The sequence below is a fragment of the Siphateles boraxobius genome, unplaced genomic scaffold (assembly GCF_051911475.1).
Source record: "Siphateles boraxobius isolate OS27281-9 unplaced genomic scaffold, OSU_SipBor_1 247, whole genome shotgun sequence".
NCBI lineage: Eukaryota > Metazoa > Chordata > Actinopteri > Cypriniformes > Leuciscidae > Siphateles > Siphateles boraxobius.
In genome coordinates this window covers 77501-100000 of record NW_027508863.1, presented here as the reverse complement: position 1 = coordinate 100000, position 22500 = coordinate 77501, and the positions used below count along the sequence as shown (strand labels likewise).

Below are 22500 nucleotides of genomic sequence, written 5' to 3'. Positions count from 1 at the left end.
TCCTCCTCCTCCTCATCATTTTCATCCTCATCCTCATCCTCCTCCTCATCATTTTCATCCTCATCATCCTCCTCCTCATGGTCCTCATCTTCATCTTCATTCTCCTCATTTTCATCCTCATCATCATCATCATCATCCTCATTATCCTCATCATCATTATCCTCATCATCATCATCATCCTGCTCCTCATCTTCATCATCCTCATTCTCCTCATCATCCTCATTATCCTCCTCATCATCATCCTCCTCCTCATCTTCATCATCCTCATTCTCCTCCTCATCATCCTCCTCAGCATCATCCTCCTCCTCATCCTCCTCATCCTCCTCATTCTCCTCCTCCTCATCATCATCATTATCCTCATCATCATTTTCATCATCATCATCATCCTCCTCATCATTATCATCATCATCCTCATCTTCATCATCCTCATCAACATCATCCTCATCTTCATCCTCCTCATCATCATCATCATCCTCACCTGATCGGAGGCATATGCAATGAGTCTGGAGTTCAGCACGGATTCGTCGGTGTCTGCATGTGTGAAGTCGCTCTTCATCTGCAGGATCCGGTCCTTCCTGGCGGCGAGCAGAGCGACCAGCGTACACTCACTGACCGTGCTCTACACACAAACACACACACACACACACTGGTGACCGTACTCTACACACACACTGATGACCGTACTCTACACACACACACTCAATGAAGACCATACTCTAACACAACTTATGCGAATAATGCGACGAACTGCTGATATTTACTCTGATGCACTACGATACTTCTGACGTCACAAGTTGCGTAAGTTGCAGTTTAGGCGTAAGTAGAGACTGCGTGTGTTCGTTTGGCCGGTCTGAAAGAAGAAGGTCATATACACCTAGGATGACTTTAGGGTGAGTAAATCATGGACTAAACTTCATTTTTGGGGGCACTATCCCTTTAACTAGAAAATGTGCCTGGATTCCATTTCAGAATCTGGTTAGGGATGGTTCATTAATGGTCATTATGGGATGGTTCTGTGTTGAGGCCCTTGCACAAGGAGTCCGAAATTCTCGTCCAAAATTTTAGCACGTTAAAAAATAAATACAACCTCACGTTGTGTCAATCACGTTCACACACCGCCTCCGAAACTTTCGTCCGTCATAAAAAATATTCGGATCGGGTTCGATGTTCTGCGTTTTTCGCATCCGTAGCATTTTGAGCGGTGTTTTGACAATTCACAGCCACTGAATGACGAATACGAAAAAACGCACACGAAAACTTCGGATTCAGTGTTCCAGGAACTTTAGACTTGTGTTGTGTGTTTGTGTACCTGCAGTATTCCTCCTCCATTGCTCTTTGGATGATGATGTAGATAGTGATCTGGCAACCCGAGCGCTTTACACAACCAGTCCAACACACACATCTCCAGCTCCGTGCACGCTGGACTCGAGGCCTGCCCAACACACACACACACAGTATTCAACATAATGCATAAAGCTGACTTAGTGTGTGTGAGAGAGTTTGAGTGAGTGTGTGCGTGCATGAGTGTGTGTGTGCGTGAGTGTGTGTGTGTGTGTGAGTGTGTGAGTGTGTGAGTGCATTACCCAGGTGAAGCCGAGGCAGTTGATGGCGTCTGCCAGCATGTCTCCCAGCAGTGACGGCCATGATGTGAGTGCAGGGAAATACGCATGCATGTGAGGACTCTGCCAGTGCACCACCTACAGCACATACAGGAGCATCAGATCATACATGCAGTCAATAACACACACAGGCAGATAGACAGGTAGATGACAGATAATCATTCCACAAGGTTTAGGAGTGTGTTTATGGGAATGTTTGTCCATTCCACGCCGACACTGTACTCCACTGCATCCCACGCTTTACACCACCGCACCCCACACTTTATATCACTGCATCCCACCTTTACACCACCGCAGCCCCCCCCCGCTTTATATCACTGCATCCCACACTTTACTCCACTGCAACCCACGCTTTACACCACCGCACCCCACGCTTTACACCACTGCACCCCACGCTTTACTCCACTGCATCCCATGATTTACATCACTGCATCCCACGCTTTACACCACTGCACCCCACGCTTTACACCACTGCACCCCACGCTTTACTCCACTGCATCCCACGCATCCCACACTTTACACCACTGCATCCCATGATTTACATCACTGCATCCCACACTTTACACCACTGCATCCCACGCTTTACTTCACTGCATCCCATGATTTACATCACTGCATCCCACGCTTTACACCACTGCACCCCACGCTTTACTCCACTGCATCCCACACTTTACACCGCTGCATCCAACGCTTTACACCACTGCATGCATCCCAAGCTTTACACCACTGCATTCCACACTTTACTCCACTGCATCCCACGCTTTACACCACTGCATGCATCCCAAGCTTTACACCACTGCATCCCACGCTTTACACCACTACATCCCACGCTTTACACCACTGCACCCCACGCTTTACACCAGTGTATCCCACACTTTACTCCACTGCATCCCACGCTTTACACCACTGCACCCCACTCTTTACACCAGTGCACCCCACGCTTTACACCAGTGCATCCCACGCTTTACTCCACTGTATCCCACGCTTTACACCACTGCATGCATCCCAAGCTTTACACCACTGCATCCCATGCTTTACACCACTGCACTCCACTCTTTACTCCACTGCATCCCACGCTTTACACCACTGCACCCCACGCTTTACACTAGTGCATCCCACGCTTTACTCCACTGCATCCCACGCTTTACACCACTACATCCCACACTTTACACCAGTGCATCCCACGCTTTACACCAGTGCATCCCACGCTTTACACCAGTGCATCCCACGCTTTACACTACTGCATCCCACGCTTTACTCCACTGCATCCCACGTTTTACAGTTTACACCACTGCATTCCACACTTTAAACCACAGCATCCCACACGCTTTACACCACTGCATCCCACGCTTTACACCACTGCATCCCACGCTTTACACCACTGCATCCCACGCTTTACACCACTGCATCCCACGCTTTACACCACTACATCCCACGCTTTACACCACTACATCCCACGCTTTACACCACTGCACCCCACGCTTTACACCAGTGCATCCCACGCTTTACTCCACTGCATCCCACGCTTTACACCCCTGCATGCATCCCACGCTTTACACCAGTGCATCCCACGCTTTACACCACTGCACCCCACGCTTTACTCCATTGCATCCCACGGTTTACACCACTGCACCCCACGCTTTACTCCACTGCATCCCATGCTTTACTCCACTGCATCTCACACTTTACTCCACTGCATCCCACGCTTTACTCCACTGCATCCCACGCTTTACACAGGTGCATCCCACACTTTAGTCCACTGCATCCCACGCTTTACACCTCTGCATGCATCCCACGCTTTACACCACTGCACCCCACGCTTTACACCAGTGCATCCCACACTTTACTCCACTGCATCCCACGCTTTACACCACTGCATCCCACTCTTTACACCAGTGCACCCCACGCTTTACAACAGTGCATCCCACGCTTTACTCCACTGTATCCCACGCTTTACACCACTGCATGCATCCCAAGCTTTACACCACTGCATCCCATGCTTTACACCACTGAACTCCACGCTTTACTCCATTGCATCCCACGCTTTACACCAGCGCATCCCACTGTTTACTCCACTGCATCCCACGCTTTACACCACTGCATGCATCCCAATCTTTACACCACTGCATCCCACGCTTTACACCACTGCACCCCACGCTTTACTCCACTGCATCCCATGCTTTACTCCACTGCATCTCACACTTTACTCCACTGCATCCCACGCTTTACTCCACTGCATCCCACGCTTTACACAGGTGCATCCCACACTTTACTCCACTGCATCCCACACTTTACTTCACTGCATCCCACGCTTTACACCACTGCATGCATCCCAAGCTTTACACCACTGCATCCCACGGTTTACACCACTGCACCTCACGCTTTACTCCACTGCATCCCATGCTTTACTCCACTGCATCTCACACTTTACTCCACTGCATCCCACGCTTTGCTCCACTCTATCCCACGCTTTACACAGCTGCATCCCACACTCTTCTCCACTGCATCCCACACTTTACTCCACTGCATCCCACGCTTTACACCACTGCATGCATCCCAAACTTTACTCCACTGCATCCCACGCTTTACTCCACTGCATCCCACGCTTTACTCCACTCTATCCCACGCTTTACACAGCTGCATCCCACACTTTACTCCACTGCATCCCACACTTTACTCCACTGCATCCCACGCCTACACCACTGCATGCATCCCAAGCTTTACTCCACTGCATCCCACGCTTTACACCACTGCACCCCACGCTTTACACTAGTGCATCCCACGCTTTACTCCACTGCATCCCACGCTTTACACCACTACATCCCGCGCTTTACACCACTGCACCTCACGCTTTACTCCACTGCATCCCACACTTTACTCCACTGCATCCCACGCTTTACACCACTGCATGCATCCCAAGCTTTACTCCACTGCATCCCACGCTTTACACCACTGCACCCCACGCTTTACAATAGTGCATCCCACGCTTTACTCCACTGCATCCCACGCTTTACACCACTACATCCCACGCTTTACACCAGTGCATCCCACGCTTTACACCAGTGCATCCCACGCTTTACACCACTGCACCCCACGCTTTACACCAGTGCATCCCACGCTTTACTCCACTGCATCCCACGCTTTACACCACTGCACCCCACGCTTTACACCACTGCATCCCACGCTTTACACTAGTGCATCCCACGCTTTACTCCACTGCATCCCACGCTTTACACCACTACATCCCACGCTTTACACCAGTGCATCCCACGCTTTACACCAGTGCATCCCACGCTTTACACCACTGCACCCCACGCTTTACACCAGTGCATCCCACGCTTTACTCCACTGCATCCCACGCTTTACACCACTGCACCCCACGCTTTACACCACTGCACCCCACGCTTTACACCAGTGCATCCCACGCCTTACACCAGTGCATCCCACGCTTTACTCCACTGCATCCCACGCTTTACACCACTGCACCCCACGCTTTACACCACTGCATCCCAAGCTTTACACCACTGCATCCCACGCTATACACCACTGCACCCCACGCTTTACACCAGTGCATCCCACACTTTACACCAGTGCATTCCACGCTTTACTCCACTGCATCCCACGCTTTACACCACAGTGCATCCCACGCTTTACACCAGTGCATCCCACGCTTTACTCCACTGCATCCCACGCTTTACACCACTGCATCCCACGCTTTACACCACTGCATCCCAAGCTTTACACCACTGCATCCCACGCTTTACACCACTGCACCCCACGCTTTACTCCACCGCATCCCACGCTTTACACCACTGCACCCCACGCTTTACTCCACTGCATCCCACGCTTTACACCACTGCATCCCACGCTTTACACCACTGCATCCCAAGCTTTACACCACTGCATCCCACGCTTTACACAGCTGCATCCCACACTTTACTCCACTGCATCCCACGCTTTACACCACTGCATCCCAAGCTTTACACCACTGCATCCCACGCTTTACACCACTGCACCCCACGCTTTACTCCACCGCATCCCACGCTTTACTCCACTGCATCCCACGTTTTACACTACTGCATCCCACGCTTTACACCACTGCATCCCACGCTTTGGAGTTTACACCACTGCATCCCACACTTTACTCCACTGCATCCCACGCTTTACTGCACTCCAGATTGGACTTATGGTGCTTATATAGCTAGTATACACTAGTGCATGATTTATACAACTGTGGCCATGGAAGTGATTGGAACACCTGAATGAAAGGGTGTCCCAATACTTTTGGCAATATAGTGTAGATAGATAGACACACAGACAGGCAGACAGACACACACACACACACATACCCCGGGCATGATGATGTTCTCCACGTCCTGCATAATGCGGCTCCAGTCCTCAGGCTCGTATGGGGCGCTGCTGGGCAGAAGAGGACGCATGAATCCCGGCTGAACATCCGGAACCACCCGCCGCTCACGGATCCGTGTGAGATACTGCTGAATGAAGTCCACCATCTCCTTGCCTACACACACACACACACACACACACACAATAGAGGAACATCAACACATTAAAAAAACACACCCAGCAAACAATATCTGTCACAATCTCTGTTAACTATGGACCTGATATAATCCGGCTATGACTAACACACTTCTAGACAACAAAAAAAAGCTTGAATTGGGTACATGTCGTTTTTGCCAAAATAACTTGCGAGGTAAAAGATATTCCATCATGTAAGATAAGTCAACAGTGATTACAATGTGATTTGTCGCCCACTTATAGTAAAAACTGATTCATTGCAGTTTTTGACCAGGCATGTTACCAATGTCAATAATATCTACAAGATGTAAGTGTAATTTCATGTCATGGTCAATCTGTAGTCACGATTTAGCTATTGAACGACTATTAGACGTCTTTTAAAAGCAGAACTGCTTGCTGGGCACTGTGAGCCTGAGGTCACGGCCAATACAAGACTGAACAACATTAGAGAAAAGTAATAAAACAATAGATGAAGAGTACCGACACACAAATATTACAGCAGAACATCAATATAAAATAAATTTAATGCAAGAAAATGACCTTACAATACTTCAGAAGATAACAATAGCATGCAAACAATTTAAAGTGATAAAATGTCCTCAATGTCAAATGTTCAGGAAATAACCAGCATTCCTTCATCTATGGATGAAGTTATTAAAGCTAAACCTGTTAACTGTATCCAAAGCTAATATAAAGCCTGTAAAGTTATTAGACTTCATTACCTCTCTGCATGTATTCCTGCTCCTGCATCCCGTCAGTCAGAGGAAGATCCACTGTGTGTGTGTGTGTGTGTGTGAGCCGCTCCAGCTCTCACACACACTTATAGCCACTGCCCGCTGACGCAAACCGACACACACACACTCCACAAAGACACCATTGATTCAGACTGTACGTGAGTGTCCGTCAAACATGGGTCTGACTTTATGAGCACTGAGGAAACATCGATCCATATCTACAATATGTGTGTTTGAACAATCCCAACAAATGAGCAATATTCCCTCTACAGACTCTTACAGACTTACAGATGCTGGAATACTGTAAAATCCTTTTATTGTGCATTTATTCAGCATTTTTACATAGCAAAAGTCAGTTTGTGTGAAGCTAAGATCCTCCTCAAAGAAACAAAATCCATCCAGTTTGTCTTATAAAAAATACTGCATCACAAACAACAGGCATGTGGAAGCTATAAACACAAGAGCGTTTGATTTATGTTGATGATCAGTGAGTCTGACGATGAAAGAGTTGATCAGACGCGACCTGTAGATGAAACTCAATCCAGAGCATAAAACATCGTCACATTATTACACAAAATTTCACAAATACAATCAATGTGATTTAATCGTTATGACTTTTGACCAATAGGTGGCGCTGTGACCAAACTGATGTGGGTCAGTGTGAGGACAATAACACACTCAATAATTTTGGCATCATGCTATCAATTTCATTGATGTTGGATGCAACAGTTTGGTCTATCAAAAACTTTTAATACGTTTTAGCTGGAATGGTCTGTAGATAATCTGACCAACGCTCTGCCGTGTGATGGCCGTGTGTGTGTGTGTGTGTGTGTGTTAGACGTGTTTCTTCCCACTCTGCCGTGTGTGTGTGTGTGTGTGTTAGACGTGTTTCTTCCCACTCTGCCGTATGATGGCCGTGTGTGTGTGTGTGTGTTAGGCGTGTTTCTTCCCGCTCTGCCGTATGATGGCCTTGTGTGTGTGTGTGTGTGTGTGTTAGGCGTGTTTCTTCCCGCTCTGCCGTATGATGGCCGTGTGTGTGTGTGTGTGTGTTAGGCGTGTTTCTTCCCACTCTGCCATATGATGGCCGTGTGTGTGTGTGTTAGACGTGTTTCTTCCCACTCTGCCATATGATGGCCGTGTGTGTGCGTGTGTGTGTGTGTTAGGCGTGTTTCTTCCCGTTCTGCCATGTGATGGCCGTGTGTGTGTGTGTGTGTGTGTTAGACGTGTTTCTTCCCACTCTGCCGTATGATGGCCGTGTGTGTGTGTGTGTGTTAGGCGTGTTTCTTCCCGCTCTGCCGTATGATGGCCTTGTGTGTGTGTGTGTGTGTGTGTTAGGCGTGTTTCTTCCCGCTCTGCCGTATGATGGCCGTGTGTGTGTGTGTGTGTGTTAGGCGTGTTTCTTCCCACTCTGCCATATGATGGCCGTGTGTGTGTGTGTTAGACGTGTTTCTTCCCACTCTGCCATATGATGGCCGTGTGTGTGCGTGTGTGTGTGTGTTAGGCGTGTTTCTTCCCGTTCTGCCATGTGATGGCCGTGTGTGTGTGTGTGTGTGTGTTAGACGTGTTTCTTCCCACTCTGCCGTGTGATGGCCGTGTGTGTGTGTGTTAGGCGTGTTTCTTCCCGCTCTGACATGCGATGGCCGTGTGTGTGTGTGTGTGTTAGGCGTGTTTCTTCCCGCTCTGCCATGTGATGGCCGTGTGTGTGTGTGTGTGTGTTAGAAGTGTTTCTTCCCGCTCTGCCATGTGATGGCCGTGTGTGTGTGTGTTAGACGTGTTTCTTCCCGCTCTGACGTGTGATGGCCGTGTGTGTGTGTGTGTGTTAGACGTGTTTCTTCCCACTCTGCCGTGTGATGGCCGTGTGTGTGTGTGTGTTAGGCATGTTTCTTCCCGCTCTGACATGCGATGGCCGTGTGTGTGTGTGTGTTAGGCGTGTTTCTTCCCACTCTGCCGTGTGATGGCCGTGTGTGTGTGTGTGTGTTAGGCGTGTTTCTTCCCGCTCTGCCGTGTGATGGCCGTGTGTGTGTGTGTGTGTGTTAGGCGTGTTTCTTCCCGCTCTGCCGTGTGATGGCCGTGTGTGTGTGTGTGTGTGTTAGGCGTGTTTCTTCCCACTCTGCCGTGTGATGGCCGTGTGTGTGTGTGTGTGTTAGGCGTGTTTCTTCCCGCGCTGCCGTGTGATGGCCGTGTGTGTGTGTGTGTGTTAGGCGTGTTTCTTCCCGCTCTGCCGTGTGATGGCCGTGTGTGTGTGTGTGTGTTAGGCGTGTTTCTTCCCGTTCTGCCGTGTGATGGCCGTGTGTGTGTGTGTGTGTTAGGCGTGTTTCTTCCCGCTCTGCCGTGTGATGGCCGTGTGTGTGTGTGTGTGTGTTAGGCGTGTTTCTTCCCGCTCTGCCGTGTGATGGCCGTGTGTGTGTGTGTGTGTTAGGCGTGTTTCTTCCCGCTCTGCCGTGTGTGTGTGTGTGTGTTAGGCGTGTTTCTTCCCGCTCTGCCGTGTGATGGCCGTGTGTGTGTGTGTGTGTTAGGCGTGTTTCTTCCCGCTCTGCCGTGTGATGGCCGTGTGTGTGTGTGTTAGGCGTGTTTCTTCCCGCTCTGCCGTGTGATGGCCGTGTGTGTGTGTGTTAGGCGTGTTTCTTCCCGCTCTGCCGTGTGTGTGTGTGTGTGTGTTAGGCGTGTTTCTTCCCGCTCTGCCGTGTGATGGCCGTGTGTGTGTGTGTTAGGCGTGTTTCTTCCCGCTCTGCCGTGTGATGGCCGTGTGTGTTTGTGTTAGGCGTGTTTCTTCCCGCTCTGCCGTGTGATGGCCTCCAGCTTCTGCCGGTACGCTTCGGCCTCCTGCTCCTTCTTCAGGAACTGCTGTCTGTATTTCTGCGCCTCACGGTTCGCCTCCTCCAGCTGCTTCAGAAGAGAAACTTTCTCCTGTCACACACACACACACACACACACACAGTCAAACTGTTTACATTTTTATCACTGGATAAAACATGTACATGTTATGTGTCAGATGCTGGTGTGAGAGAGAATGTGGGCCATGTGTGTGTGTGTGTCGCACCTGGAAGTCCTCCAGCGAGAGCGTTTGCTGAATATGAATGTCTTGTGTTTCTATCGTCTGATCCTCGTCTTCTTCTTTCACTCGCTGCCGTTTGAATGATGGTTCGTCGCTGATCACCGTTTCCTCTGCGACCTCTGTGTCCGACACCGTCAGCACTGCAGAAACACATACACATTGAGTGAGACCAGCGAGTAACACACACACAGCCTCAGATCAGATGGAGGACCTGCGCCTAGACACGACCACAACGAATGATGTAGTCAGCCGGATCCGGGCCGTATCCAGATCAGATGGTGGCCCTGCCTGGACACGACTACAACACATGATGTAGTTAGCCGGATCCGGGCCGTATCCAGATCAGATGGTGGACCTGCACCTAGACACGACCACAACACATGATGTAGTCAGCCGTATCCGGGCCGTATCCAGATCAGATGGTGGACCTGCGCCTAGACACGACCACAACGCATGATGTAGTCAGCCGGATCCGGTCCGTATCCAGATCAGATGGTGGACCTGCACCTAGACACGACCACAACACATGATGTAGTCAGCCGGATCCGGGCCGTATCCAGATCAGATGGTGGACCTGCGCCTAGACACGACCACAACACATGATGTAGTCAGCCGGATCCGGGCCGTATCCAGATCAGATGGTGGACCTGCGCCTAGACACGACCACAACGCATGATGTAGTCAGCCGGATCCGGTCCGTATCCAGATCAGATGGTGGACCTGCGCCTGGACACGACCACAACACATGATGTAGTCAGCCGGATCCGGCCCGTATCCAGATCAGATGGTTGACCAGTGCCTAGACACGACCACAACCACAACGCATGATGTAATCAGCTGGACCTGGGCCGTATCCAGATCAGATGGTGGACCTGTGCCTAGACATGATCACAACGCATGATGTAGTCAGCCGGATCCGGGCCGTATCCAGATCAGATGGTGGACCTGCGCCTAGACACGACCACAACGCATGATGTAGTCAGCCGGATCCGGACCGTATCCAGATCAGATGGTGGACCTGCGCCTAGACACGACCACAACGCATGATGTAGTCAGCCGGATCCGGGCCGTATCCAGATCAGATGGTTGACCTGTGCCTAGACACGACCACAACCACAACGCATGATGTAATCAGCTGGACCTGGGCCGTATCCAGATCAGATTGTGGACCTGTGCCTAGACACAACCACAACGCATGATGTAGTCAGCCGGATCCGGACCGTATCCAGATCAGATGGTGGACCTGCGCCTAGACACGACCACAACGCATGATGTAGTCAGCCGGATCCGGGCCGTATCCAGATCAGATGGTGGACCTGCACCTAGACACGACCACAACACATGATGTAGTCAGCCGGATCCGGGCCGTATCCAGATCAGATGGTGGACCTGCACCTAGACACGACCACAACGCATGATGTAGTCAGCCGGATCCGGGCCGTATCCAGATCAGATGGTGGACCTGTGCCTAGACACGACCACAACACATGATGTGGTCAGCCGGATCCGGGCCGTATCCAGATCAGATGGTGGACCTGCGCCTAGACACGACCACAACGCATGATGTAGTCAGCCGGATCCGGACCGTATCCAGATCAGATGGTGGACCTGCGCCTAGACACGACCACAATACATCCCTGAAGTGTCATCAGAGATTGTGTCCACTAGTCTCTCCCCTGTGAAGGCATCATCGACACGACAGTCATCGCCACTGATCCTCAACAAACTCGGAAATATATACTCAACAAATATATTTAAATTAATAACTTGCATTATTTTCCTGTTATCTCTGTAAAGCTGTTTTGAAACAATCTGTATCGTAAAAAAGCGCTATATAAATAACTGTAACATGACGTGACACACACTCACTCTCACAATCACACTCACACACTGACAATCACACTCACTCACTCACACGTTTTCAGTGGTTGAAACTCTGATTGATGGATTATATGAGACATGATTGATTTCAGTGAGTTGTTCTGAATCTTTCAACATTCCTTCTGATGTTCATCATGTTTATTCGCTGCTGTAACTAGAAGTAAAGAGGAACAGTTCAACATTAAAGAGACACAAACACACATTTACTGACTGAACTTCATTATAAAAATGACAGAAATTGAAAGCTGAGACTTTCTTTCATATCAAAAGTATCGTAACTTTGTAACTTATTACGATTATGGGATGGCATAAGCTACAGATATTATTTAGTGAAGTTTTAGTCGTTTATCAACTGAAAACAGCATCTAAAAGATCCATTCTTGGGATTTAAGAATCAAAATGAGAATCCAGATATCGAGCGCTTCCGTGTCACTCACCCTGCTGCCCATCAGGCATGGTGACTATTATGGGCTGGCTGATGCCCGTGCCCGTCTGCAGGTTGCCCAGCTGAATGCCGTCTGTTACTATGGTGATGACCTGCTGACCTCCAGAGCTCACGACCTGCTGGATGGCCCCGTCCACTGTGTCTGCAGTGATGAGCTCGTCTGAGAGAGAGAGAGAGAGAGAGAGAGAGATAGAGAGAGACAGACAGACAGAGAGAGGAGAGAGAGACAGACACAGAGAGAGGAGAGAGAGACAGACACAGAGAGAGGAGAGAGAGACAGACAGACAGAGAGAGAGAGAGACAGACACAGAGAGAAGAGAGAGAGACAGACAGACAGATAGAGGAGAGTGAGAAAGAGAGACAGATGAGAGAGATAGAGAGGAGAGAGAGAGAGAGGAGAGAGAGAGAGACAGACAGAGAGAGAGAGAGGAGAGAGATAGAGGAGAGAGAGGAGGGACAGACAGAGAGAGAGAGAGAGGAGAGAGAGAGAGAGAGAGAGAGAGAGAGAGAGAGAGGAGAGACAGAGAGAGAGAGAGACAGACAGAGAGAGAGAGAGAGATGCTCAATATTTCCACTCAAAATGTACTTATTCTGAACAGCAGCATCAGGAACATCAGCTCATCTCTCGCTCTAATCACAGGCTTTGATGATCCTCTGTTTGTGCAAATAACAGCAATTTTCTCGTGCAGAAGGCAAATGTACAATCATGTCATGCGTCAGATCAAGTGTGTGTGTGTGTGTGCACAAAGGCCTCTTTCATGGAGCTCATGCTCAGGATCACCTGTGTGTTTGCTGCTGTGTCCCGGTGAGACGATCCCGCTGAGGTTCACGACTCCTCCCGGGCCGATGATGAACTGCGGAGAGGACGTGTGGATGGTCAGAGTCTCGGGACTCTCGGGGTGTGTGTTGATCTGGTTCTGCATCGCCACCTGACACACAGTAAAACATTACCAGGGTTGGGGAAAGTTACTTTAAAAGTAATGCATTACATTATTGCATTACTGCCCGCAAAAAGTAACTAATTGCGTTACCTAGTTCATTTTTATGAAAAGTAATGCGTCACTTACTTTTGCAATACTTTTTCTCACATACCCCCTTTGCTTGTTTGTTTTTTAATAACAACAACAAAAAGTTATATTTTTTGCAAATGTTAAGGCCCCTTCACACTAGAAGTGAAATAAATAAGCCTCAGGCTGAAGGAAATGCTAAATCTTAATCTTAATATGCACGTTTATAATATTACCGGCTCTTAATCTGCACGTTTATGATATTACCGGCCCTTAATCTGCACGTTTATAATATTACCGGCCCTTAATCTGCACGTTTATAATTTTACCGGCTCTTAATCTGCACGTTTATAATATTACCGGCTCTTAATCTGCACGTTTATAATATTACCGGCCCTTAATCTGCACGTTTATAATATTACCGGCCCTTAATCTGCACGTTTAAAATATTACCGGCCCTTAATCTGCACGTTTATAATATTACCGGCTCTTAATCTGCACGTTTATAATATTACCGGCCCTTAATCTGCACGTTTATAATATTACCGGCCCTTAATCTGCACGTTTATAATATTACCGGCTCTTAATCTGCACGTTTATGATATTACCGGCCCTTAATCTGCACGTTTATAATATTACCGGCCCTTAATCTGCACGTTTATAATTTTACCGGCTCTTAATCTGCACGTTTATAATATTACCGGCCCTTAATCTGCACGTTTATAATATTACCGGCCCTTAATCTGCACGTTTATAATTTTACCGGCTCTTAATCTGCACGTTTATAATATTACCGGCCCTTAATCTGCACGTTTATAATATTACCGGCCCTTAATCTGCACGTTTATAATTTTACCGGCTCTTAATCTGCACGTTTATAATATTACCGGCTCGTAATCTTCACGTTTATAATATTACCGGCTCTTAATCTGCACGTTTATAATATTACCGGCCCTTAATCTGCACGTTTATAATATTACCGGCTCTTATTCTGCACGTTTATAATATTACCGGCCCTTAATCTGCACGTTTATAATATTACCGGCTCTTAATCTGCACGTTTATAATATTACCGGCCCTTAATCTGCACGTTTATAATATTACCGGCCCTTAATCTGCACGTTTATAATTTTACCGGCTCTTAATCTGCACGTTTATAATATTATCGGCCCTTAATCTGCACGTTTATAATATTACCGGCCCTTAATCTGCACGTTTATAATTTTACCGGCTCTTAATCTGCACGTTTATAATATTACCGGCTCGTAATCTTCACGTTTATAATATTACCGGCTCTTAATCTGCACGTTTATAATATTACCGGCCCTTAATCTGCACGTTTATAATATTACCGGCTCTTATTCTGCACGTTTATAATATTACCGGCTAGTAATCTTCACGTTTATAATATTACCGGCTCTTAATCTGCACGTTTATAATATCACCGGCCCTTAATCTGCACGTTTATAATATTACCGGCCCTTAATCTGCACGTTTATAATATTACCGGCTCTTAATCTGCACGTTTATAATATCACCGGCTCTTAATCTGCACGTTTATAATATTACCGGCCCTTAATCTGCACGTTTATAATATTACCGGCTCTTAATCTGCACGTTTATGATATTACCGGCCCTTAATCTGCACGTTTATAATATTACCGGCCCTTAATCTGCACGTTTATAATTTTACCGGCTCTTAATCTGCACGTTTATAATATTACCGGCTCGTAATCTTCACGTTTATAATATTACCAGCTCTTAATCTGCACGTTTATAATATTACCGGCCCTTAATCTGCACGTTTATAATATTACCGGCCCTTAATCTGCACGTTTATAATATTACCGGCCCTTAATCTGCACGTTTATAATATCACCGGCCCTTAATCTGCACGTTTATAATATTACCGGCTCTTAATCTGCACGTTTATAATATTACCGGCCCTTAATCTGCACGTTTATAATATTACCGGCCCTTAATCTGCACGTTTATAATATTACCGGCCCTTAATCTTCACGTTTATAATATTACCGGCCCTTAATCTGCACGTTTATAATATTACCGGCCCTTAATCTGCACGTTTATAATATTACCGGCCCTTAATCTGCACGTTTATAATATTACCGGCTCTTAATCTGCACGTTTATAATATTACCGGCCCTTAATCTTCACGTCTATAATATTACCGGCCCTTAATCTGCACGTTTATAATATTACCGGCCCTTAATCTGCACGTTTATAATATTACCGGCCCTTAATCTGCACGTTTATAATATAACCGGCCCTTAATCTGCACGTTTATAATATAACCGGCCCTTAATCTGCACGTGTATAATATTACCGGCCCTTAATCTGCACGTTTATAATATTACCGGCCCTTAATCTGCACGTTTATAATATAACCGGCCCTTAATCTTCACGTCTATAATATTACCGGCCCTTAATCTGCACGTTTATAATATCACCGGCCCTTAATCTGCACGTTTATAATATTACCGGCCCTTAATCTGCACGTGTATAATATTACCGGCCCTTAATCTGCACGTTTATAATATTACCGGCCCTTAATCTGCACGTTTATTATATTACCGGCCCTTAATCTGCACGTTTATAATATAACCGGCCCTTAATCTGCACGTTTATAATATAACCGGCCCTTAATCTGCACGTGTATAATATTACCGGCCCTTAATCTGCACGTTTATAATATTACCGGCCCTTAATCTGCACGTTTATAATATTATCGGCCCTTAATCTGCACGTTTATAATATTACCGGCCCTTAATCTGCACGTTTATAATATTACCGGCTCTTAATCTGCACGTTTATAATATCACCGGCCCTTAATCTGCACGTTTATAATATTACCGGCCCTTAAGGGTTAGGGCCCTTAATCTGCACGTTTATAATATTACCGGCCCTTAATCTGCATGTTTATAATATTACCGGCCCTTATTCTGCACGTTTATAATATCACCGGCCCTTAATCTGCACGTTTATAATATTACCGGCCCTTAATCTGCACGTTTATAATATTACCGGCCCTTAATCTGCACGTTTATAATATTACCGGCCCTTAATCTGCATGTTTATAATATTACCGGCCCTTAATCTGCACGTTTATAATATCACCGGCCCTTAATCTGCACGTTTATAATATTACCGGCCCTTAATCTGCACGTTTATAATATCACCGGCCCTTAATCTGCACGTTTATAATATTACCGGCCCTTAAGGGTTAGGGCCCTTAATCTGCACGTTTATAATATTACCGGCCCTTAATCTGCATGTTTATAATATTACCGGCCCTTAATCTGCACGTTTATAATATCACCGGCCCTTAATCTGCACGTTTATAATATTACCGGCCCTTAATCTGCACGTTTATAATATTACCGGCCCTTAATCTGCACGTTTATAATATTATCGGCCCTTAATCTACACGTTTATAATATTACCGGCTCTTAATCTGCACGTTTATAATATCACCGGCCCTTAATCTGCACGTTTATAATATTACCGGCCCTTAAGGGTTAGGGCCCTTAATCTGCACGTTTATAATATTACCGGCCCTTAATCTGCACGTTTATAATATTACCGGCCCTTAATCTGCACGTTTATTATATTACCGGCCCTTAATCTGCACGTTTATAATATAACCGGCCCTTAATCTGCACGTTTATAATATTACCGGCCCTTAATCTGCACGTTTATAATATAACCGGCCCTTAATCTGCACGTTTATAATATTACCGGCCCTTAATCTGCACGTTTATAATATTACCGGCCCTTAATCTGCACGTTTATAATATTACCGGCTCTTAATCTGCACGTTTATAATATCACCGGCCCTTAATCTGCACGTTTATAATATTACCGGCCCTTAAGGGTTAGGGCCCTTAAACTGCACGTTTATAATATTACCGGCTCTTAATCTGCACGTTTATAATATTACCGGCCCTTAATCTGCATGTTTATAATATTACCGGCCCTTAAGGGTTAGGGCCCTTAATCTGCACGTTTATAATATTACCGGCCCTTAATCTGCACGTTTATAATATTACCGGCCCTTAATCTGCATGTTTATAATATTACCGGCCCTTAAGGGTTAGGGCCCTTAATCTGCACGTTTATAATATTACCGGCCCTTAATCTGCACGTTTATAATATTACCGGCTCTTAATCTGTACGTTTATAATATTGCCGGCCCTTAATCTGCACGTTTACACACACCAGCCGACATTCGGTTTCTCGAGCGACAACAGTGAGCAGTTCTAACGCAACGGCAGAAGATCCAGCAAAGCCTGTGTGGCGAACAGGACGGCCGAGGGACGTGAGAGAACGGCGCGAGGCCGGTGGTGCAATTGATAATGAGCAACACCTGTGAGCACACCGGTCTCGCATCTCTCACGGAGGAGCGGAAGCATAAAGGAGGAGCGACGACGTTGATGATCGAGAGAGGAACAGGCCTGTATTTTAGTTGAGTTTTGTTTTTTGTATTTGTGTTTTATTTTAGCCAGCAGTCGTCCGCGAGGGGCTGCTGGCCGTTATGTTTATTTTAGGTAAGCCAGCAGTCGTCAGCGAGGGGCTGCTGGCGGTATTTTAGTTTGGTTTGTTTTATTTTAATAAAGTTTATTTTGAATGTTCGCCGGTTCCCGCCTCCTTCTTCCCTGAACATTGCTACACTGGTGCCGAAACCCGGGAAGAGGGAGGAACGCGCTGTCAGAGAGTCCTCGCCGCTGTGGGGAATCCGCGGTGCCATCGAGCATGGTGCGCGAGTCGCCGCGGCTCGCCGTGGGCCGGAGCCTGCTGCCATCCACCAGAAGGGGAGGAGCAGGGAGCGGGGGACTCGCGGCCATGGACGCTCGAGGCGGTGCGCTGGAGTGAGTTTCCGGTGGGACGGTCGAGCTCGCTGCCGGCCGCCTGGGTATTGGAGGGGCGGCTGCCATCCGGGAGGGAGAGGAGGAGTCGCCGTCGTTCGCCGTGGGCCGGAGCCTGCTGCCGTCCACCAGCGAAGGGGAGGAGCAGGGAGCGGGGGACTCCTGCCATCTGCCCAAGGCACCCGAGGAGCCGTCACCGTCGACCGGGCGGCGGAGGAGCGTCTATCCGTCCACCGAGGGCTACCCAGCGTCACCGCCAGGCACCGCGGAGGAGATCGCCCAGCTGGTGGGGGACCAGATGGCAGCCCGTTGTGGGAACCGGACCAATTTTTTTTTCTTTCTCCCCTCTCTCGATCTGTCGCTCCTCATGCTTCCGTCTCCGTATCCCTCGTCTTGTCGGTCCATACCTCCCAGGGATCGCCGCCGCCGGGGGGAGTAGGCACAGGCTCGTGGGTACCCCCCGGCCTGTGAGGGGCGATGGGGGTATGTGGCGAACAGGACGGCCGAGGGACATGAGAGAACGGCGCGAGGCTGGTGGTGCGATTGATAATGAGCAACACCTGTGAGCACACCGGTCTCGCATCTCTCAAGGAGGAGCGGAAGCATAAAGGAGGAGCGACGACGTTGATGATCGAGAGAGGAACAGGCCTGTATTTTAGTTGAGTTTTGTTTTTTGTATTTGTGTTTTATTTTAGCCAGCAGTCGTCCGCGAGGGGCTGCTGGCCGTTATGTTTATTTTAGGTAAGCCAGCAGTCGTCCGCGAGGGGCTGCTGGCGGTATTTTAGTTTGGTTTGTTTTATTTTAATAAAGTTTATTTTGAATGTTCGCCGGTTCCCACCTCCTTCTTCCCTGAACATTGCTACAGCCTGAAACTGTTCTGTCGTTGAGCACAGACGAGCACTGAACACTATTGACCAGAACATGTCACGCTGTCTGAAAACAAAGTCGTTGAAAAAAAAGATGGCGGCGAGTGCGGCTGTGCGTGCTGGAGGAGCTTGATGCTCCAGAACCTAAACTGAGATTGAGAACACTGGCCCATGATGAAATTGTTCTGCTGGTGGTAAACAATTTCTCCTCTGAATGGATTGAAGAGTCAAAGCGGCTGCTGTTTGAAATGTGTCCTTCTTCAATGGGCTGTGTAAAGCTTTGATTGTCTGTTTTAGAAAGGCTACGCGTACCACCAGGCCAAGCCCTCGGAGACGCCGGCCAACAAGCCTACGAAGCGGCCCCTGTACCCTTGACGGAGACGGAGGTTGAAACGGTTCCGGCGCGCTTATTGCCGAGAGAGACGGGCTGTGTGGGTGAGATCATGAACGTCACACCACGGCCCCTGGAGTGGATTACGGTGGTAAAGAACGGAAAACATAAGCAGCCTAGCATCGTGACGCAGCCCAATGCAGCTGTTCGACCCCGTCCAAGAAGGGAGCAGCGGAAGAAAATGGGAATAATCGGTACTGGAACTGAGAGTAATATCCCCGTGGTCAAAACCAAATTGGTGAGTGTCTTTGCCACTAGGTTTTCCCCTGAGCTAGACGCTGATACTTTGTGCGCTTATTTGTCTGGGAAACTGGGCAAACCGGTGACTTGTAAGAAAATAGCGTTCTCTGGCAACTGATTTGGCTCGTTTCAAGTGGTAGCGGAGTGTAAAGAAGTAGCCGAACCGTATGATACGCAACTCTGGCCTGCGGGGATCTATGTGCGCCGGTACTACGAGGCTCGCAAATCGAGAAAGCGTGGTAGCTTAGCCCAAATGGCCGGTGAGGCCGAACACAGCTCTGCACCTGGAGGTACACCTGGGCCTGCAGATATCGAAGCGATCCGCAAGGGAAGTGCTCGTGATTTTACTCAATAGACAATGAATCTTACAATTGGATCATACAATGTTCGAGGATTACGTGTTGGGCACGATGAAGCCGTCAAAGTTCGCCGCCTTGTTGTAAACAAGCTTTTAGAAACTTATGATATATTGTGTGTGCAGGAAACTTTCTTATCAAAACAGGACTTAGAAAAGTTGAAATTCATTCATGAAGACTTCTATGGGGCAGGGGAATCCACCACAGACTGTAGTACCAGGATAATCCGTGGCAGAATTCCTGGAGGTGTTGCGGTGTTGTGGCGAAAAAAGTATGACCATCTGATTAAAGTGCTCAGGCTGAACGTTGACTGGGCTATAGGGCTTGAATTCTGCTGTGAGGATAAAAAGTTAATAATATTGAACATATATACACCATATGAATGCTCTGATAATGAATTTGAGTACCTCAATAGGCTAGCCTATATTATGGCTTATATACAAGACAATGATTCTAGCAGCATCTTCATTGTGGGGGATTTCAATGCGGATCTCTCAGATAACAGGTCCTTGTTTGCTATTCATTTAAAGCATTTCTGCTCAGAAAATAGCCTTTCTCTCGCCAGTGAAGCACTTTTACCTAACAACAGCTACACTTACATTAGTGAGGCGTGGCACACCACCCTCTGGTTAGATCCTTCCATATGTACCAGTGATGCTCTTGATTCTATTGTATCCATTTATATCAACAATGAATTGGCTATTTCAGATCATGTTCCCTTTTCTTTGTTGGTGAATGTGGGCAAAGTGCCATCTCTTAAATGTGTGATTAATGAGACGCAAGTTGGAAAAATTAAGTGGTCCACCTTAACCCTTTGATGCACAAGCTATGCAAACCCCTTCTAATGCACAACATGGGTCTAAAAAGACCCGTATTCATTTCCTATGTTATTTCAGTCATGGCTTTAAAATATATCTATTTTATAATTTTTTATTCCAGGTATTCATTAAATATCTTGTTTTTGATTTCCACAAATCATTATGTTTATGTTTCCTTTCTTACTTTATAAACAAACACAATTTTTGTATTCCTACATCAATTTTACATACACGGTTCTAAAATGACCCGTATTCATTTCCTATGTTATTTCAATAATGGCTGAGTGTTTCTTTGCTGAATCTTTAAAAATAGCTGTATTTTATCATTTGTTATTTCAGATATTCATTAAATATTTATATTTATGTTTCCTTTCTTACTTTATAAACAAAGACAGTTTTTGTATATCTACATCAATTGTACATACATGGGTCAAAAATGAAAGATGTGATTGTCCCTCCACAAGAAGTCTTTGAGATAGTGATGAAGCTGGTTACAACAAGGCATGTGGTGCAGACGGGGTATCTGCTGGGCATTTAAAATATGCTAGCTGTAAACTGTATCCCTTGCTCGCCATTTGTTTTACAGGCTTTCTAATACACGGAGTCTTACCTGACCGATTATTGTCTGTCATTTTGGTCCCAATTGTAAAAGATAAAACTGGCAAAATTAATAGTAAAGACAATTACAGACCTATAGCTCTGGCCAGCATATTGTCTAAGGTGCTGGAAAGGTCCATTCTAAATAAGTTGGAAAGTTTTTGCTGACCTCTGATAACCAGTTTGGCTTTAAACCCAAACATGGAACAGATATGTGCATTTTTGCTTTGAAAGAAATCTTGGATCTGTATAATAGACATGATACAACAATGTTTATGTGTTTTATTGATGCCTCAAAGGCCTTTGACTATGTAAACCATGAAAAATTATTTTCTAAGTTGTACAAGAAAGGTGCTCCAAAATGTCTTGTGAGAATTCTGTTTTTTTGGTATGGCCATCAGTTAATGTCTGTAAAATGGGGAAATTGTTTATCTGCATCTTTTTGTGTGTCAAGTGGAGTAAGACAGGGCAGCATTTTGTCTCCGTTTTTATTTAATTTATATATGGACGACTTGTCAAGGTGTTTAAATGACTGTGGAACGGGCTGTAGGGTTGGCAACAGTACCATTAACCACCTAATGTACGCTGATGACCTTGTTATTTTTTGTCCATATAGCGCGGGGTTACAAGAGCTGTTGCATGTGTGCTCTCAGTATGGAACAGACTTTGATATAATATACAACTTGAAGAAAAGCATTATCATGATAGCCCGGAGCAGAGAGGACTCCACACTGACGTTTCCTGATTTTTTTTTGTCAGGCAATAGACTTAAGGTCACTAATGAATGTAAATAATTGGGACACTATGTGACTGCAGACTTGTCCGATGACAGAGACATCTTCAGACAGTGTGGCATGCTTTATGGACAGGCTAACATGCTGATTCGCAGGTTTGGAATGTGCTCGATACCTGTTAAAATCAGACTCTTTAAGGCGTACTGCACTACCATGTATACCGCTACAAAAAGAGTAGTATGCAAAAGCTAATTGTAGCGTATAATGATGCCTTGCGGATGCTACTGAGGGTCCCACGATGGAGCAGTGCGAGCAAAATGTTTGTAAATGTG

General features: G+C 46.8%; 2 protein-coding genes across 6 annotated transcripts in view; both read right to left on the bottom strand.

Moving 5' to 3' along the window:
- hdc (histidine decarboxylase) overlaps nt 1-7002 on the bottom strand; it is a 27194-nt gene extending 20192 nt beyond the window's left edge. Inside the window, exons 1-5 of the mRNA XM_077241921.1 lie at nt 6884-7002; nt 5969-6141; nt 1584-1697; nt 1310-1432; nt 479-619 (exon numbers count right to left, since the gene is read on the bottom strand). Coding sequence (XP_077098036.1) covers nt 479-619; nt 1310-1432; nt 1584-1697; nt 5969-6141; nt 6884-6911 — 579 coding nt within the window. The 5' untranslated portion in view covers nt 6912-7002. The remainder of the gene's footprint in view (nt 1-478; nt 620-1309; nt 1433-1583; nt 1698-5968; nt 6142-6883) is intronic.
- Nucleotides 7003-7194: 192 nt separating this feature from the next.
- The window catches only part of gabpb1 (GA binding protein transcription factor subunit beta 1), a 27644-nt gene continuing 12338 nt past the window's right edge, over nt 7195-22500 (bottom strand). For 3 of the 5 annotated variants that reach the window (XM_077241925.1, XM_077241922.1, XM_077241924.1), the window contains exons 5-8: nt 13058-13205; nt 12269-12436; nt 9936-10090; nt 7195-9802 (exon numbers count right to left, since the gene is read on the bottom strand). In XM_077241925.1, coding sequence (XP_077098040.1) covers nt 9653-9802; nt 9936-10090; nt 12269-12436; nt 13058-13205 — 621 coding nt within the window. In that variant the 3' untranslated portion in view covers nt 7195-9652. The remainder of the gene's footprint in view (nt 9803-9935; nt 10091-12268; nt 12437-13057; nt 13206-22500) is intronic. The other 2 variants (XR_013206972.1, XM_077241923.1) reach the window with 2 other exon arrangements.